The sequence below is a fragment of the Neomonachus schauinslandi genome, chromosome 15 (assembly GCF_002201575.2).
Source record: "Neomonachus schauinslandi chromosome 15, ASM220157v2, whole genome shotgun sequence".
NCBI lineage: Eukaryota > Metazoa > Chordata > Mammalia > Carnivora > Phocidae > Neomonachus > Neomonachus schauinslandi.
Genome location: NC_058417.1, coordinates 11,585,050 through 11,600,547, shown reverse-complemented (window position 1 = coordinate 11,600,547; position 15,498 = coordinate 11,585,050). Strand labels below are relative to the sequence as shown.

General features: G+C 66.0%; 1 protein-coding gene across 1 annotated transcript; it reads left to right on the top strand.

Annotated features, from left to right (window-relative positions):
* The first annotated feature begins 585 nt into the window (after positions 1–585).
* Positions 586–15,393, top strand: RAI1 (retinoic acid induced 1). Its single transcript, XM_021694657.1, has 4 exons — positions 586–6,102; positions 9,987–10,080; positions 13,390–13,439; positions 13,899–15,393. Exons 1-4 carry the CDS (start codon positions 586–588, stop codon positions 13,911–13,913), a joined length of 5,676 nt encoding a protein of 1,891 aa, XP_021550332.1. The 3' UTR covers positions 13,914–15,393.
* Positions 15,394–15,498: the final 105 nt, after the last annotated feature.

The window sequence follows — 15,498 nt, the reverse complement described above, 5'->3', positions numbered from 1 at the left end:
CGCAGGCCCTGGTGAGTGGCTCCTCTGGGCAGGGGCAGACCTTCCCGGCTGCCCGCACGGCTGGGTCCCGCTCGAACACTGCCGCACTGGGACTCGATTGCAGGACCCAGCCGGCCCCCCGGGGACCGGAGAGCGGGAAGCGCTCTGCTAAATGGTTCTGCGGGCAGGGAAGCGCTGGGAGTGGTGGTGGGGTGGAGGGGAGGAGCTGACCCCGAGCAGGGTGGGGGGGCCCCCGCGGGCGCATGGGGCGGTGGGTCCGCGCCTCGCCTCGCCGCAGCGGTGGCCATCCTGGGCCAGGCCCAGCGGGCCGCGGGGCCAATGTGGGGCCGGGAATTACAGAGCACACCCCCCTGCCACAGAAGTTGTCAATATGTGCACAGCTGGTGGGGAGGCTCGGGCAAAGGGGAGACCATTAAGAGCTGCAGGGGAGAGGGCAGGGCAGGAGAGGGGTGGGAGGCCGGCGGCTTTGGGCTTTCGGAGGGGAAGGGAAATGGCCCGTCTGAATCCCTCTCCCTCTCCCTCTCCCCCTCCCCTCCCCGCCCTCCCTCTCTCCCTTTCTCTTTTCACAGATAACCAGCCCGAGTCATGCAGTCTTTTCGAGAAAGGTGTGGTTTCCATGGCAAACAACAGAACTACCAGCAGACCTCACAGGAGACATCGCGCCTGGAGAATTACCGGCAGCCGAGCCAGGCCGGGCTGAGCTGCGACCGACAGCGGCTGCTGGCCAAGGACTACTACAGCCCGCAGCCCTACCCGGCCTACGAGGGCGGCGCCGGCCCGGCGCGGGGCGGCAAGGGCCTGGCCTCGCAGCAGTCCCTGCAGGGCAGGCCGGCCTTCTCGGGCTACAGCGTGCAGGACAGCAGCGCGTACCCCGGCCGCTACTCGGGCGAGGAGAGCCTGCAGGCCTGGGGGGCCCCCCAGCCGCCGCCCCCGCAGCCGCAGCCCCTGCCGGGGGGCATGGGCAAATATGACGACAGCTTGATGAAAAAGGCGGCGGTGCCCCCTGGCAGGCAGTACCCGGAGCAGGGCGCCCAGCTGCCCTTCCGGACTCACTCGCTGCACGTCCAGCAGCAGCTGCCGCAGCCCCAGCAGCCTCTGGCGTACCCCAAACTGCAAAGGCAGAAGCTGCAGAACGACATGGCCTCGCCGCTGCCCTTCCCGCAGGGCGGCCACTTCCCCCAGCACTCCCAGTCTTTCCCCGCTTCCTCCAGCTACTCCTCCAACGCCCAGGGCGCCCAGGGCGGCAGCGGCAGCGGTGGCAGCGGCCAGGGCGCCCACTCCTATAAGAGTTGCACCGCGCCGTCCGCCCAGCCCCACGACCGGCCGCTGACGGCCAGCGCCAGCCTGGCGCCGGGGCCACGGGTCCAGAACCTTCACGCCTACCAGTCCGGCCGCCTCGGCTACGACCAGCAGAAGCAGCAGCAGGCGGCGCTCCAGAGCCGGCACCACGCGCAGGAGACCCTCCATTACCAAAACCTTGCCAAGTACCAGCACTACGGCCAGCAGGGCCCGGGCTACTGCCAGCCAGACGCGGCCGTCAGGACTCCGGAGCAGTACTACCAGACCTTCAGCCCCAGCTCCGGCCACTCGCCCGCGCGCTCCGTGGGCCGCTCGCCCTCCTACAGCTCCACCCCGTCGCCGCTGATGCCCAACCTAGAGAACTTCCCCTACAACCAGCAGCCGCTCGGCGCCGGCGCCTTCCCCGCGGGCATCACGGACCACAGCCACTTCATGCCCCTGCTCAACCCCTCCCCGACCGATGCCGCCGGCTCGGTGGACAGCCAGGCGGGCAACGGCAAGCCGCCACCGAAGGACAAGCTGCCCGAGAACCTGCTGTCGGACCTCAGCCTGCAGAGCCTCACGGCCCTGACGTCCCAGGTGGAGAACATCTCCAACACGGTGCAGCAACTGCTGCTGTCCAAGGCCGCCGTGCCGCAGAAGAAGGGCGCCAAGAACCTGGCGTCCAGGACGCCGGAGCAGCACCGGAGTCAGCACTGCAGCCCCGAGGGCAGCGGCTACTCAGCCGAGGCGGCCGGCACGCCGCTGTCCGAGCCGCCGAGCAGCACGCCGCAGTCCACGCACGCTGAGCCGCCCGACGCCGACTACCTGAGCGGCTCCGAGGACCCGCTGGAGCGCAGCTTCCTCTACTGCAGCCAGGCCCGCGGCAGCCCCGCCAGGGTGCACGGCAACTCCAAGGCCAAGCCCGAGTCGGTGTCCACCTGCTCGGTGACCTCGCCCGACGACATGTCCACCAAGTCCGACGACTCCTTCCAGAGCCTGCATGGCAGCCTGCCGCTCGACAGCTTCTCCAAGTTTGTGGCGGCCGAGCGGGACTGCCCGCGGCTCCTGCTCAGCGCCCTGGCGCAGGAGGACCTGGCCTCCGAGATCCTCGGGCTGCAGGAGGCCATCGGCGAGAAGGCCGAAAAGGCCTGGGCCGAGGCGCCTGGCCCGGCCAAGGACGTCAGCAAGCCTCCCTTCTCGCTGGAGAACCACAGCGCCTGCCTGGACGCCGTGGCCAAGAATGCGTGGCCGCGGCCGGGGGAGCCGGAGGCCCTGCCCGAGGCCCTGCAGCTCGACAAGGGTGGTGGTGCCAAGGACTTCAGCCCGGGGCTCTTCGAAGACCCTTCCGTGGGCTTCACCGCCCCGGACCCCAAGAAGACGGCCGGTCCCCTCGCCTTTAGCCCCAAGACCACGCTCGGGGCCGCCACGCCGGACCCTGCCGCGGCAGCCTTCGACTGCTTCCCGGACACGACCAGCGCCAGCTCGGCAGATGGCGCCAACCCCTTCGCCTGGCCCGAGGAAAACCTGGGTGATGCTTGTCCCCGCTGGGGCCTGCACCCCGGCGAGCTCACCAAGGGCCTGGAGCAGGGCGGGAAGGCCTCCGACGGCGTGGGCAAGGAGAATGCCCATGAGGCTTCGGGCTGCCCGGGCTTCCAGGAGGGGGAGCCGCCCAGGGACAAGGCCGCCGGGCCTCGGGACTCGGCGCAGGAGGCGGCGGGCGGGGTGAAGGAGGAGGTGGGCGGGCTGCTGCAGTGCCCCGAGGTGGGCAAGGCCGACCGCTGGCTGGAGGACAGCCGGCACTGCTGCTCCGCCGCGGACTTCGGGGACTTGCCCCTGCTACCACCGCCCGGCAGGAAAGAGGACCTGGAGGCGGAGGAGGAGTACTCCTCCCTGTGCGAGCTCCTGGGCAGCCCCGAGCAGAGGCCCGGCCTGCCGGACCCGCTGTCGCCGAAGGCCCCCCTGCTGTGCACCAAGGAGGAGGTGGAAGAGGTGCTGGACACCAAGACCGGCTGGGGCTCCCCGTGCCACCTGTCCGGCGACTCCGTCATCTTGCTGGGCCCCACTGTGGGTGCCGAGTCGAAGGTCCAGAGCTGGTTTGAGTCCTCCCTGTCCCACATGAAGCCGGGTGAAGGAGGCCCCGACGGGGTGCTGGCGCCCGGGGACTCCGCCACGCTGGCCCCAGATGCCTCCCTGGCGCAGAAGCCCAACAAGCCGGCCGTGCCCGAGGCGCCCATCGCTAAGAAGGAGCCCGTGCCCCGCGGCAAAAGCTTACGGAGCCGGCGGGTGCACCGGGGGCTGCCGGAGGCTGAGGACTCCCCGTGCCGGGCGCCCGTGCTGCCCAAGGACCTCTTGCTCCCCGAATCCTGCACTGGGCCCCCGCAGGGACAGATGGAAGGAGCGGGAGCCCCAGGCCGGGGGGCCTCAGATGGGCTCCCCAGGATGTGCACGCGCTCCTTCACGGCCCTGAGCGAGCCCCGCACACCTGGACCCCCAGGCCTGACCACCACCCCCGCCCCCCCGGACAAACTGGGGGGCAAGCAGCGAGCCGCCTTCAAGTCCGGCAAGCGGGTGGGCAAGCCGTCACCCAAGGCAGCCTCCAGCCCCAGTAACCCGGCCGCCCTGCCCGTGGCCTCGGACAGCAGCCCCATGGGCTCCAAGACCAAGGAGACAGACTCGCCCGGCACCCCGGGCAAGGACCAGCGCTCTATGATCCTGCGGTCCCGCACGAAAACCCAGGAGGCGTTCCACTCCAAGAGGCGGCGGCCCTCGGAGAGCCGCCTCCCCAACTGCCGCGCTGCCAAGAAGCTGCTGGCCAACAACCACCTGCCTGCCTCGTTCAAGGTCTCCGGCAACCCCCAGAAGGAGGGCAGGGCCAGCCAGCGGGCCCGGGTCCCCAAGCCGGGAGCAGGCAGCAAGCTCTCTGACCGGCCCCTCCACGCACTCAAGAGGAAGTCGGCCTTCCTGGCGCCAGTCCCCACCAAGAAGCGGAACCTGGTTCTACGGAGCGGCAGTGGGGGGGACGTGAAGGAGGAGGGAGCCGAGGACCCCTCCACCCTCTTCAAGAGGATGTCTTCGCCCAAGAAGGCCAAGCCGGCCAAGGGCAACGGCGGCGAGCCCGCCGTGAAGCCCCCGCCCCCGGAGACCCCTGACGCCTGCCTGAAGCTCGCCTCGCGGGCGGCCTTCCAGGGGGCCATGAAGACCAAGGTGCTTCCGCCCCGGAAAGGCAGGGGCCTGAAGCTGGAGGCCATCGTGCAGAAGATCACCTCGCCCAGCCTGAAGAAGTTTGCGTGCAAGGCGCCAGGGGCCCCTCCCGGTAACCCTCTGAGCCCCTCTCTCCCTGAGAAGGACCGTGGGCTCAAGAGTGCGGGCAGCAGCCCAGTTGGGGCAGGAGAAGGTCTCTTAAATGTGGGCCCTGGGCAGAAGCTCCCGGCAGCTCCAGGGGCCGACCCGTTATGCAGAAATCCGACCAACAGATCCTTAAAAGGCAAACTCCTAAACAGTAAGAAACTGACCTCAACTGACTGTTTCAAAACCGAGGCCTTCACGTCCCCCGAGGCCCTGCTGCCTGGGGGGACTGCCCTGGCACCTAAGAAGAGAAGCCGGAAAGGCAGGGCTGGAGCCCTCGGACTCCCCAAAGGTCCCTTGGAGAAGCGGCCCCATCTAGGCCCGGCTCTACTCCTGACCCCCCGAGACAGGGCCAATGGCACTCAGGGGGGCAGTGAGGACAGCTCTGGTGGAGGAGGCAAGAAGCCAAAGACGGAGGAGCTGGGCCTGGCCTCCCAGTCCCCTGAGGGCCGGCCCTGCCAGGCCCAGACGAGGGCGCAGAAGCAGCCGGGCCATGCCAACTACAGCAGCTATTCCAAGCGAAAGCGCCTCACCCGGGGCCGGGCCAAGAACACCACCTCCTCACCCTGTAAGGGGCGTGCCAAGCGGCGGCGGCAGCAGCAGGTGCTGCCCCTGGATCCCGCGGAGCCTGAAATCCGCCTCAAGTACATTTCCTCGTGCAAGCGGCTTCGGGCAGACAGCCGCACCCCGGCCTTCTCGCCCTTTGTGCGGGTGGAGAAGCGAGACGCGTTCACCACCATATGCACTGTGGTCAACTCCCCTGGGGAGGAGCCCAAGCCCCACAGGAAGCCTTCCTCCTCCGCCTCCTCTTCCTCATCCTCATGCTCATTCTCCTTGGATGCGACCGGGGCCTCCTTGGCCACGCTCCCTGGAGGCTCTGTCCTGCAGCCACGGCCCTCCCTGCCCCTCTCCTCCACCATGCATCTGGGGCCCGTGGTCTCCAAGGCCCTGAGTACCTCTTGCCTTGTTTGCTGCCTCTGCCAAAACCCGGCCAACTTCAAGGACCTCGGGGACCTCTGTGGGCCCTACTACCCCGAACACTGCCTCCCCAAAAAGAAGCCAAAACTCAAGGAGAAGGTGCGGCCGGAGGGCACCTGCGAGGAGGTCTCGCTGCCCCTCGAGAGAACACTCAAAGACCTCGAGTGCGCAGCCACTGTTGCCACTGGCAAGCCCCCGAGGCCCGAGGGCCCGGCCGACCCCGGCAAGCAGGGCTCGCTGCGCACCAGCGCCCGGGGCCTGTCCCGGCGGCTGCAGAGCTGTTACTGCTGTGACAGTCGGGGGGACGGTGGCGAGGAGGCGGCCCCAGCTGACAAGAGCCGCAAGCATGAGTGCAGCAAGGAGCCACCGGCCGAGCCTGGCGGGGACACCCAGGAACACTGGGTGCACGAGGCCTGCGCCGTGTGGACGGGCGGGGTCTACCTGGTAGCCGGGAAACTCTTTGGGCTGCAGGAGGCCATGAAGGTGGCCGTGGACATGGTAAGAGGCCAGCCCGGCTGGGGCGGGGAGCCCGGGGTGCGCAGGACGGGCAGGCAGGCAGGCCATTGGGAAGCCCCCCCCCCCGCATCTTTGCCGGCGCCACGGTTTGGGCCAAACATACCTCCCATCACCAATTCCTCTCCGGGGAGCTTTGGGGTGGAGTTGAGGCCGAGGCAGGACATGCTCGCCCACCCCTGTCCCCGACTTGCCCTGCCCAGCCCGGCCCCCGGCACCTTCCGGCTCCAGGTCCCCCCCCCCCCCCCACCCCCCGTCCCAGCACCTACCTGTCCCCTTGGGCTCTGAGAAGGAGGCTCTCCGCACACGGTGGGTCGGCACGTGTCCCCTCGGGCAGGGTGGTCTGGGGACCTCTCCGCAACGGTCATAACGTGCTCCTTGAGGACCTCCAGTCCCCAAGGTCTGCGAGCAGGAACTCAGGCTGCCTTCTCGGTTCAGATCCCAGCACGGCCCATCCCTCCCCGTGGGACTCGGGGCCTGCGGCTTCGCGCCTCCGTATCCCCGCGTCCTCATGGCTGGCGTGGGCCGCGCAGCGGGGCTGTGAGGGCTGAGGGAGTTCATGCCGTGAAGCCGCCAGGCCTGTCTGAGCGCCCGCCGACAGCCCTCTGCTAGGACGGGGGACGTCGGCCGGGCCTCGGCTCACCAGCACTGTTACTACCACTCCAGCTACCAGGGCTTCCTGCTCCTCACGCTCCCTCCTGAGGGGTGCAGGTGGCGGAGTGAGCAGGCAGCTAGACGGGGTGCTGGGGTCAGCAGGCTCTTCCTGGGGTCTGTGCTCTTGCCCACCTCCCCCCGACACACACGCACACACACACATGCACACGGACAGCCACACCTGGGACGGACACTCCCTCGCACCGCCTGTGCCCAAGGGCCTCGGCCTCGCCTGGGTTCCTGCACCCACCTTCCGCTGCCGCGGGGCATGATGGGAGACCTCTGCCGGCCCAGACATCCTGCCCAGGGGCCTCCAGCCTGACTGAGGAAACCCCACCTCCAAGAGGACACCTGCACTTTCCGTGCCCCTCCCTCTCTCTCTCTCTCTCTGTCACTGGCTCTTGGCTCCTTCCCAGCCATCCTGAAATAGGCTCAAGTCTCTTCCATCATTAAAAAGTAATACCCTCAGATCACCAATCCCCTCCTCCGACACCCACGCCCCACCAGGCCCCCCATCCAGGCCTCCCCTGCCTCCACGGCTCTGGGCCAGGCTGTGCTGCTTCTCCATCCTTCTCTGAGCCGGGGCCTGATCCAGTCTTTTCCATGGTGGTAGGCTAATCAAGCATGGGCTAAGCCTGTCCCAGGAGCTCTGGTCTCGCTTCATGGACCTGCACTAAAGTCCTGCCAGACTGACGAGAAAGCTGGGGGTCAGAGTGGCACCCTGCTTCCCTGCTGTCGCACAGCTCTTGAGCGCTGGAGCTGGAACTCTGCCCATCTCCGCCCGCTGTGCCCTATACCTCCTGCCACTGGGGCATCCCTGGGAAGGTCAGGCTGGGGTGGGGGATGCTGGGGGGGTTAGGACACACACCAGCAGGGCTTCGCTGCTCCCCGGCCGCATCTTCCTACGTCCCCCAAGGCAGCTCAGATGGGGTCTAAAAGGCCTCCCTGCGTCCGATGGCCCTGGGCCAGGCCCGAGCTGGCAGCCGGGCTGAGCTTCACAGGGGCCCAGCAAAGCAGCGTCCCCCCACCGGACGCTCAGAACACTCTGGAGAGACGGGCAGGCTCCATGCCCTCGCCTCCTGCAGCCTTGGCTCCCTTGGAGACACACAGACCCGGGTTCAAATCTCAGCTCTGCTGACAGTGGGTTCTGTGACTCCAGCAAGTCACTGCCCCCTGGGAGCTTCGGAAGGCCACACCCCGTTAGCAGGGTGGTAGGGCTACCTCCCCAGTGCACAGGAGGGGCCCCGTGCGGCAGGGTCCCCAGCCCCGGCACGCCTGTTAGTACCTTGGCCTCACTCTCGCTCTCGGGGGCACAGAAGTTCTGTGGGGACCACTCAGGGACAGCCCTCTTTCTTCTCTGACCCCTCCCGAGAATCCCCACACAAACTGTTGTCCCTCAGCCCTCCCATGCCCACCTCCCGGGACCTCGGTTTCTCAGTCTGCCCAGAACCACTGCAGACCCTATGTCCTATCCAGGTGAGGCCTGGCCATGGATGCCAAGGATGGGGGCATGCACCTCTCACTGGGTGTTATTTAGAAGCTGCAAGCAAGGGCTCAGACCCCAGTTTGGGCCCCTCCCCAGCCTGGGATCCTTTGGCAGGTTCACAAGCCCGGCTAGGGGAGCAGGGGGTCAGAGCTCGGGTGCTAGGCTCAGAAGGGCCCAACGCCTCTGTCTCTCTGTACCTCGGTTTCTTCGTGTCTGGAACACCGCCCACCAGTTTTTTGGGGGGGCCTCAGTGCAGGCAGGGTGGTGTGAAGCCGCCCCTCTGGCTATTCCCCTTTAACCAACAAAACACCTGAGGGCCTGGCCCTGGCCCCCCTCCCGCTCTGTCACTTCTTTGTGGGCCGGAAATTGAGGCACTGTTGGGTCCCACAGCCCCAGGAGATCTCAGCCTTGACCGGAAGGCAGCTGCCCATCTGAAGGCATGTGTGGAAACCTGATGTTCCAGAACATACACAGCCCATCTCCCTGTACCTCCCGCCTCCCAGCTTGATGCCACAGGGAGCGTTCCCAGGCCTTATTCCCCAGGAAGGTGGGAGAAGACTTTCTCACTCATGGTCTCTCCCAGATGCTGGAGGTGGGGTCTCTCTCTTAGTCGTGGACATGGGATGGAGCCCACCCCCGGCCCCGAGCAGTACGGGGAGATTTTTGCCAGCTCAAAGCCCAGCTCAGCTACCTGGGAGCTGTGTGCCCTCAGGCAGGTTACTCAGCCTCGGTAGGTAACCTGGGTAGAATTATGATAATACCAACATCATAAGGTTATGAGGTGGCTGCTTCCAGGCCCGCGGGGCACCGCATGAGTGACCCGTCCCGGTGGCTTAGCGCTGGGGCCTGGGCCTACCACTGCTCTGCTTCCCCGCGGTATGTACCTCCCGACTGGTACGGCGGGGCTGTAGATCTGGAGTCTGCGGGACTTGGGGCCCAGCCTGTCCCTCTGCAGGCCGCAGGGTTTCTCTCGCTCTTCGGAGGGCCTTCTCGGGGTGGCCCAGCTGTCCCGGCCACGTCCCTCTTCGGACAGCTGGGCCAGGTGTGGGACACCGCGTGCATCGACAGCAACTCTGCCTGTCCCCTCCTCTGTGCACCTGGGCAGGAGGGTGGGACAGGTCCATTCTGGAGGGTGGGACAGGTCCATTCTGGGCTCCGTGCTCGCGTGGCTGCCAGACAGGGTAGAAGACGATGCTCATTGCCTTCATGCTCGCCTGGACTGGAGGCCTCAGTTTCACCATCTAGAAAATGGGGTTCATGACAGTCCCCAACCCCCTGGGAGGAGCCAGTGGGTAAGGACACGCCCTGTGCCCTGCACACCGAACCCCTGCTCAGCCCCAGCCAGTAGCCACACCCACAGCGGCCTCACCGCTTCTTGTCGTCTGCTGGGCACATGGTGTCTCCCGTGTGATCTTCACACGACTGGCCCGTAGGGCGGGGGGGCCCTCCCTCCTCACCCAGGTGGGGCCTGGAGACTTCGGGTGACCGGCTGAGGTCACCCAGCGCAGAATGGCAGAGCTGGGATGCGAACCCATGAGGTTCGACGTTTATCCGTGAGGTTCGACATGCCCCTGGCCCAAGAGGGTCCCCTCATCCGAGCCCGGGGCTGCCACAGAATCAGCCCTCGGGCCACCTGCAACCTCCTTCCAACTGATTTCTGGGGTGGGGGAGGTGGGGTCCGTGAGGGGCCCACTGCAGACTCACCCCAGCTTCCCTCTCTCCTCGCCAGACCTGTTCCAGCTGCCAGGAAGCCGGGGCCACCATCGGGTGCTGCCACAAAGGATGTACCCACACCTACCATTACCCATGTGCCACCGATGCGGGTAAGAGCCAGCCCCAGGGGACAGGGAGGACAGGGAGGCCCCGGAGGCCTGGAGGCAGGATCAGGCCTCCCCTGCACCCCGCCCGCCCCCGCCTGCTCCTGGGGCGGCAGCAGCCCCAGCCAAGTCACCCGCAGGAGTACACACAGGACTGAGTGGGGACGGGTCCTTGGCCAGGGCTGGGATGCGAGCACGAGCTGCACCCCTCCTTCTGCAGGGATTAATTCACACCCACTCCGCGCCAGGCCCGGCGTCAGGCTCTGGCTCTGTCCCCAGTTGCATCTTTACAGATAGGCTGCCTTCCCCACGGCCACACACAGCAGCACAGACAGACTTTGCCTGTCTGGCTCCACATCCCGTGCTCTCTCTCTCTCACCCCAGTACTGTCCAGCCCCCTGGGGCCTCACCTGTGAGTGGGACAGACAGGAAAATCATGATCCTTGCCCAGAGTTATGGAGACCAGACAGGGTGGAGAGAGTGTGTGCCGTGGGAGAGATTCATCCTGTCTGAGCTGGGAGGGAATGCAGGAGGACTTCCTGAAGGAGGCGGCATTGGCGCCAGGCCCCCCCAAGCTCAGGGGAGGTGCGCAGCAGCTGGTTAGTGGCTTGGAGCAATACAGGTTCTGTTCCAAATGAAGTGTCCGGAGGATTCCCCACATAGTAGGGATGTCTGTAGGGCCCTGGGGATTGCCACAGGAGGAGGAGACGCTGACTCAGGGAGAAGGGGCTTGCAGAGACCTCATGGGCGCTGAGTGCGCAGGCCTTAGGGGAGGAGCAGGGAGAGGGAGGTGCGGAGCCAGGGGCCAACTTCCCCGTGTTGGGAGGCAGGTGTGAGGCCGGCCAGTGGTGTGCTGAGGGCTGTGCTGCTCAGCTGGCCCGCTCATGGACCCCCGCACCACTCACTGCGGTGGGGCGGCGGAGGGGGCGGGGGGGGGGGGGGCGCGCGTGGTTGGCGGTCCGGTCAGCTCCGCCCTGCTCCACGCGGGCTCTCCCGCCCAGCGGGCCGGCCCCCCACAGTTGACCCCACCAAGCCCCCCAGGCCGCCCAGATTCACGGGCTGGGGCCTCTTCTACATGGGCGGAGCTACGGAGCCACCCAGCCGAGGCTGGCGGCCCAGGGAGGGCGCTTGGAGCAAAACTCTTGGCCATCCGTCCACGACACGTGGCTGCTTCTCTGTGCACAGGTTGGGGAGCTGTCCCCAGCCGGGCTCAGGACAGAGACCCGCTGGCTGTCAGCCCAAGGGGTCGTCAGATCGCGGGAGGGGGCCGCGTGGGGGGAGTGGGTGCCAGCACTTCACAGCTGCGGGGGGCGACAGCCAGAGAAGCTGGAAGAACAAGTGAGCCCGGAGGCCGGAAGGGCGGGCTGGCCGGGGCACCTCTGGCCAGGCAGGAGGGGTGGAGGGCAGAGGGCCTGAGGCAGGGGGCTAGGCGGGACATCCAGCGTTTGGCAGACGGGAGCCCCGGGCCTCCGTGTGCACCGTGCACCTACCCAGGCCCTGGGTCTCCAGGTGTGGGCTCTCGGACCGCAGGGCACCGGGGCTGCCCCCCTCTGCCCTTCCCTGCCGCCCTGGCCCACTAACCCTGTGCGTTCAACCCCATTAACGAGCACCTCCCTGGGGCTAAGTGACTCGGAATTGCTGGCCAAAGCCAGCGCGCCACGGGTCCTGTCTGAGCCTTTCCACACTCAGGCCGCGGGGGCCCCAGGGTCCCCAGGTGCACACACCAAGAGAGGCACTGAGAATCGATGACCCAGCTCCTTCCTATGGTCCCCCTTCTGCATGTCCGGGGGGGATGCTGGGGGGTGGCTGAGCAAGCTGGTTTGGGACGTGGTGACCTCCTGCCCTTCGCTTGCGGAGACCCAAGCTCTTGACCGTCAGGCCTGCAGTGGGATGTGGGGCGGGGAGGACACCACGTGTGCAGCCGGCCTGGGGTTTGAGCTCAGTGCTCTTTGGAAGGCGTGCGTTCAGTCGCAGAACCGTGTCTCGCTTGCCTGAGCAGAGGGAAGAGGACACACGGAGGATCTCCCCCCAGACGCTGGCCCCAAAGTGCAGAAACTCAGGGGCACTTTGCAGCCTGAGTTTACAGCTTCTGGCCGGGGCTGGTCGGAAAAAAAGGGGAGCCAGCTGCAGGCCTGGAGCCTTCCCAACCCTGCTCTCGGGCCTGCGGATCTGCCCTTGCCTCCCCGCCCTGCCTACCAGCCACCATGCTGTCGCGATGCCACGGCACGAGCCACAGCGTGAGCAGGAGGAATGTGCTGGAAGGAGAGGACTTGCTTGGCCAGCTCAGGCCTCCGGCTATCTATGGGTTTGGGGTTTGTTCAGAACCATGGCCATGGGGCATGGGAGGGAGGGGGGTGAGCCCAGAAGGGGACTGGGTGTTGTGGACGGGGACTCCTGGGGGAGAAGCCAGGGCATCCGTAGGTGACAGCGGGCCGCGGAGTGGGGACTTGCTGAGATGCCAGTGAACCCCTGGGCTGAGGCGGGCAGCAGGAACCAGCCATGCTCAGCCATCCTCTGTCCCCCAAGGGTGGCCAGTGCTGTGGGCACCCAAATACCTGCTGGGATTCACCCAGATCCAAGACCTCAGTCTTCCCCCTGCCCCCAGACTCAGGTCTGCGTCACCTTCGAGGCCCCCCACAAGGACAAGCCCATATCCTGAGTGCCTGCTCTGAGCCACGCACGTGCAGGTGGCTTATATTCATTGCCCTCATCAGTCCCCATGATAGAGACAGACACAGTAGGTGGCATAAGGCCCATTTCACAGATGTGGACACCGAGGCTCAAAGAAGCAGCTGATTCTTGAATCCAGACCCGGGACCGCACCGCCCAGTCCATCAGCCCGCTCGGTCTCAAGGCTTTCTAGGGGCTGGGCATGCATCCAGGGAAGAGGGCAAAGCGGGCACACGGAGCTGGCCTTCCAGTGGGGCAGAGACCATGAGCAAGTCCACGGTATTTAGACCACTAGGAGGAAGTGACGAGTGTGGCCAAGCGAAGTGAGGCAGGGGCAGGGGAGAGACGGGCATAGGGGGTCTGCTGCAGCTAGGGAGTCAGGGACGTCCTCCCGAGTGACAAGAAGGCCTTCCAGGTGGGGGGAAGAACAGGAACACACGGGCCAGGAGGGCTGGAGGCAGATGGAGGCCAGTTCAGCCGGGACGGGGTTTAGACCCTGGAGAATCTCAAGCAGGGTCTGCTCTACTTTGTGCAAAGAAGCCCTGTAGCCTAGGGTCTCAGGGGCGCTAGGTGCCCCTCCCCGCCTGGCCCCCTGACGAGGCACCAGCAGCCATCCTAACCACCCACACTTCTTTTTGGTGGCAGGTTGCATATTCATCGAAGAGAACTTTTCTTTGAAGTGTCCCAAACATAAGGTAGGTAACCACAAGCCTTCCCTGGAGGGGAGCCCCTCCCCTCGCCCCACCCCCTGCCCTGCGGACCCTCAGCGGGGCCCAGCCCCCACCTGTCCGCCTCCAAAACCTTACTATTCGCGGTGTATCCGAAGCCTTTGGGGCAGGTTGGCACACGCTGGTCGGAAAGACCGCCTTATAACGAGACAGGTCCCGAAGGAGGGAGCCATCCCAGGTGGGCGACAGGAAGGGCAGGCAGGGTCACAAGACGATGGGCGCGGAGGGAGGCGACGGTGGCAGAGTGGGGGTAGAGAAAAGTTAAGGCCTAAGGTGAGGCCTGGTGCCTCCAGGGTGGGTGCGGGCAAGGGCGGAGCCTCTCGGGGGGCGGGGCCACGCCGGGAGGGGCGGGGCCGGGATTTATTAGCCCCCAGCACGTGCCCAGCATCGGCAATGACGGGCGCTCGGGCGTCTCTTCTCCTGCAGAGGCTGCCGTTGTAATCCACCCCAGCGGCCGGAGAAGCCGCCGAAGCCCGCCTGCCCGCCCGCCGCCGAAGGAGAGGAGCCGCCTGCGCAGCCCCCGGGCCTTTGAGCTGCTCCCCGCGCGGGTCCAGAGCCGATCCTTGATCCGGACTCCGGATCTTGGATCTGGCCGCCTAGGGCTGAAACTTGCGATCCCGGGTTGGGAAGAAAACACGTTCCGGAGCCGCCTGCTCCCGGAACAGGACGACACAGGACGTTCCCGCCTACACCCCCCAGGGCCAGGCTTGGAGAGGGGGAGCCCGCGGAGCGGCCAGACTCCCTGGGGCACCCAGGCTCCGGCGGGGATTGGAGACGCCTTTAGCCCGGGGACACGCTTCTCCCCCTGGTAGTTCCAAGAGGACGTGGCACACCTTCGACGTGGGTGCTGCCGCCACCGCAGCCGGCGTGGCTTGCAGCTGGGGGCCCTGGGGGTGGGGGTGGGGGTCCAAAGGGCCCTGGAAGTGGCCAGTGCGGCTCCAGGCTCCGAGGCGGAGGGCTGGGGGGGGAGGGAGCCGAAGCCTTGCTGGAGAGGACTAGGCCGGCGGGGTAGGAGGCCGGAGGCTTTGGAAGGAACCTTTCGAGTCGTGTCCTAGTGCCCTGCCCACCCACCCAGCCTCGGCCGACACTTTCGAGCGGTTTGGGCAGAGCCGGGGGAGTCCGGGACCCATGCTCAGGGGATGCGGGCTCCCCGGGTGTGGGCGGGACTGGCCCCCGCCCTTTGGCCTCTGTCGTCCCCTTTCCAGTCCTCCGCCCCAGCCCTGGAGCGCCACCTGGGAAGGCAAAGGAAGGGAGTGGCGACCAGAGCGCACCTGCGGTGGATGCGTGACCGTCCCTCTGCACGACCACCCAGTCTCCAGGGACAGCAGCGCCCACCCGGCACGGGAGCAGAGACAGCGCTAGATTCGTGTACAAACCTGTGTACCCCTCTATATATATGTTACATAGAATGTATATATGTTGGGAACATGCTCGCTTCTCCCGTGTGTCGCCGCCGCCGTGCGTCGTGCGTCCCTCAGCACGGGGCCCTTTCCGGGAAGGGAGCTACGGCGATGCCCGCCCTCCCCGCGCAGCCACCACCGGCCCAAGCCAGTCCCCGCCAGTCCGTCCGCCTGTCCGTCTGTGTCCTCAGCTCTGTCCACGCTTCGATAGGCCTGACGCAGCCCCCAGACTGGGGCCGCCCTAGCAACTTCCTGTACATATGACTGTAAAATGGTAAACGTGTGTATTATATCTGGCCTCGTTATATAGTGTATATATATGTATACATATACATATATATAATATATATGAAGACTGTAAATGTTAAGACGACTAGTGTTCTTATTAGTATATTGCTTCACACTGAAGATTGTGTGTATCGAGCTGTTTCTAAAAGATGTTTATTTTCCTTAAGAGTAAAAAACAGTCATTGCATTCAGAAAAAAAAAAAGTCAATAAAGATACAACGATTGTTTTGGAAGTTTGCAGCCCGTGGATTCTAACCAGATTCCGCTGGGAGAGGGGGCCAGGCCTGGGGGGGCGGGGGGAATGGAGAGGAAGGCTCGGCGGGACACCAAGGGACAGT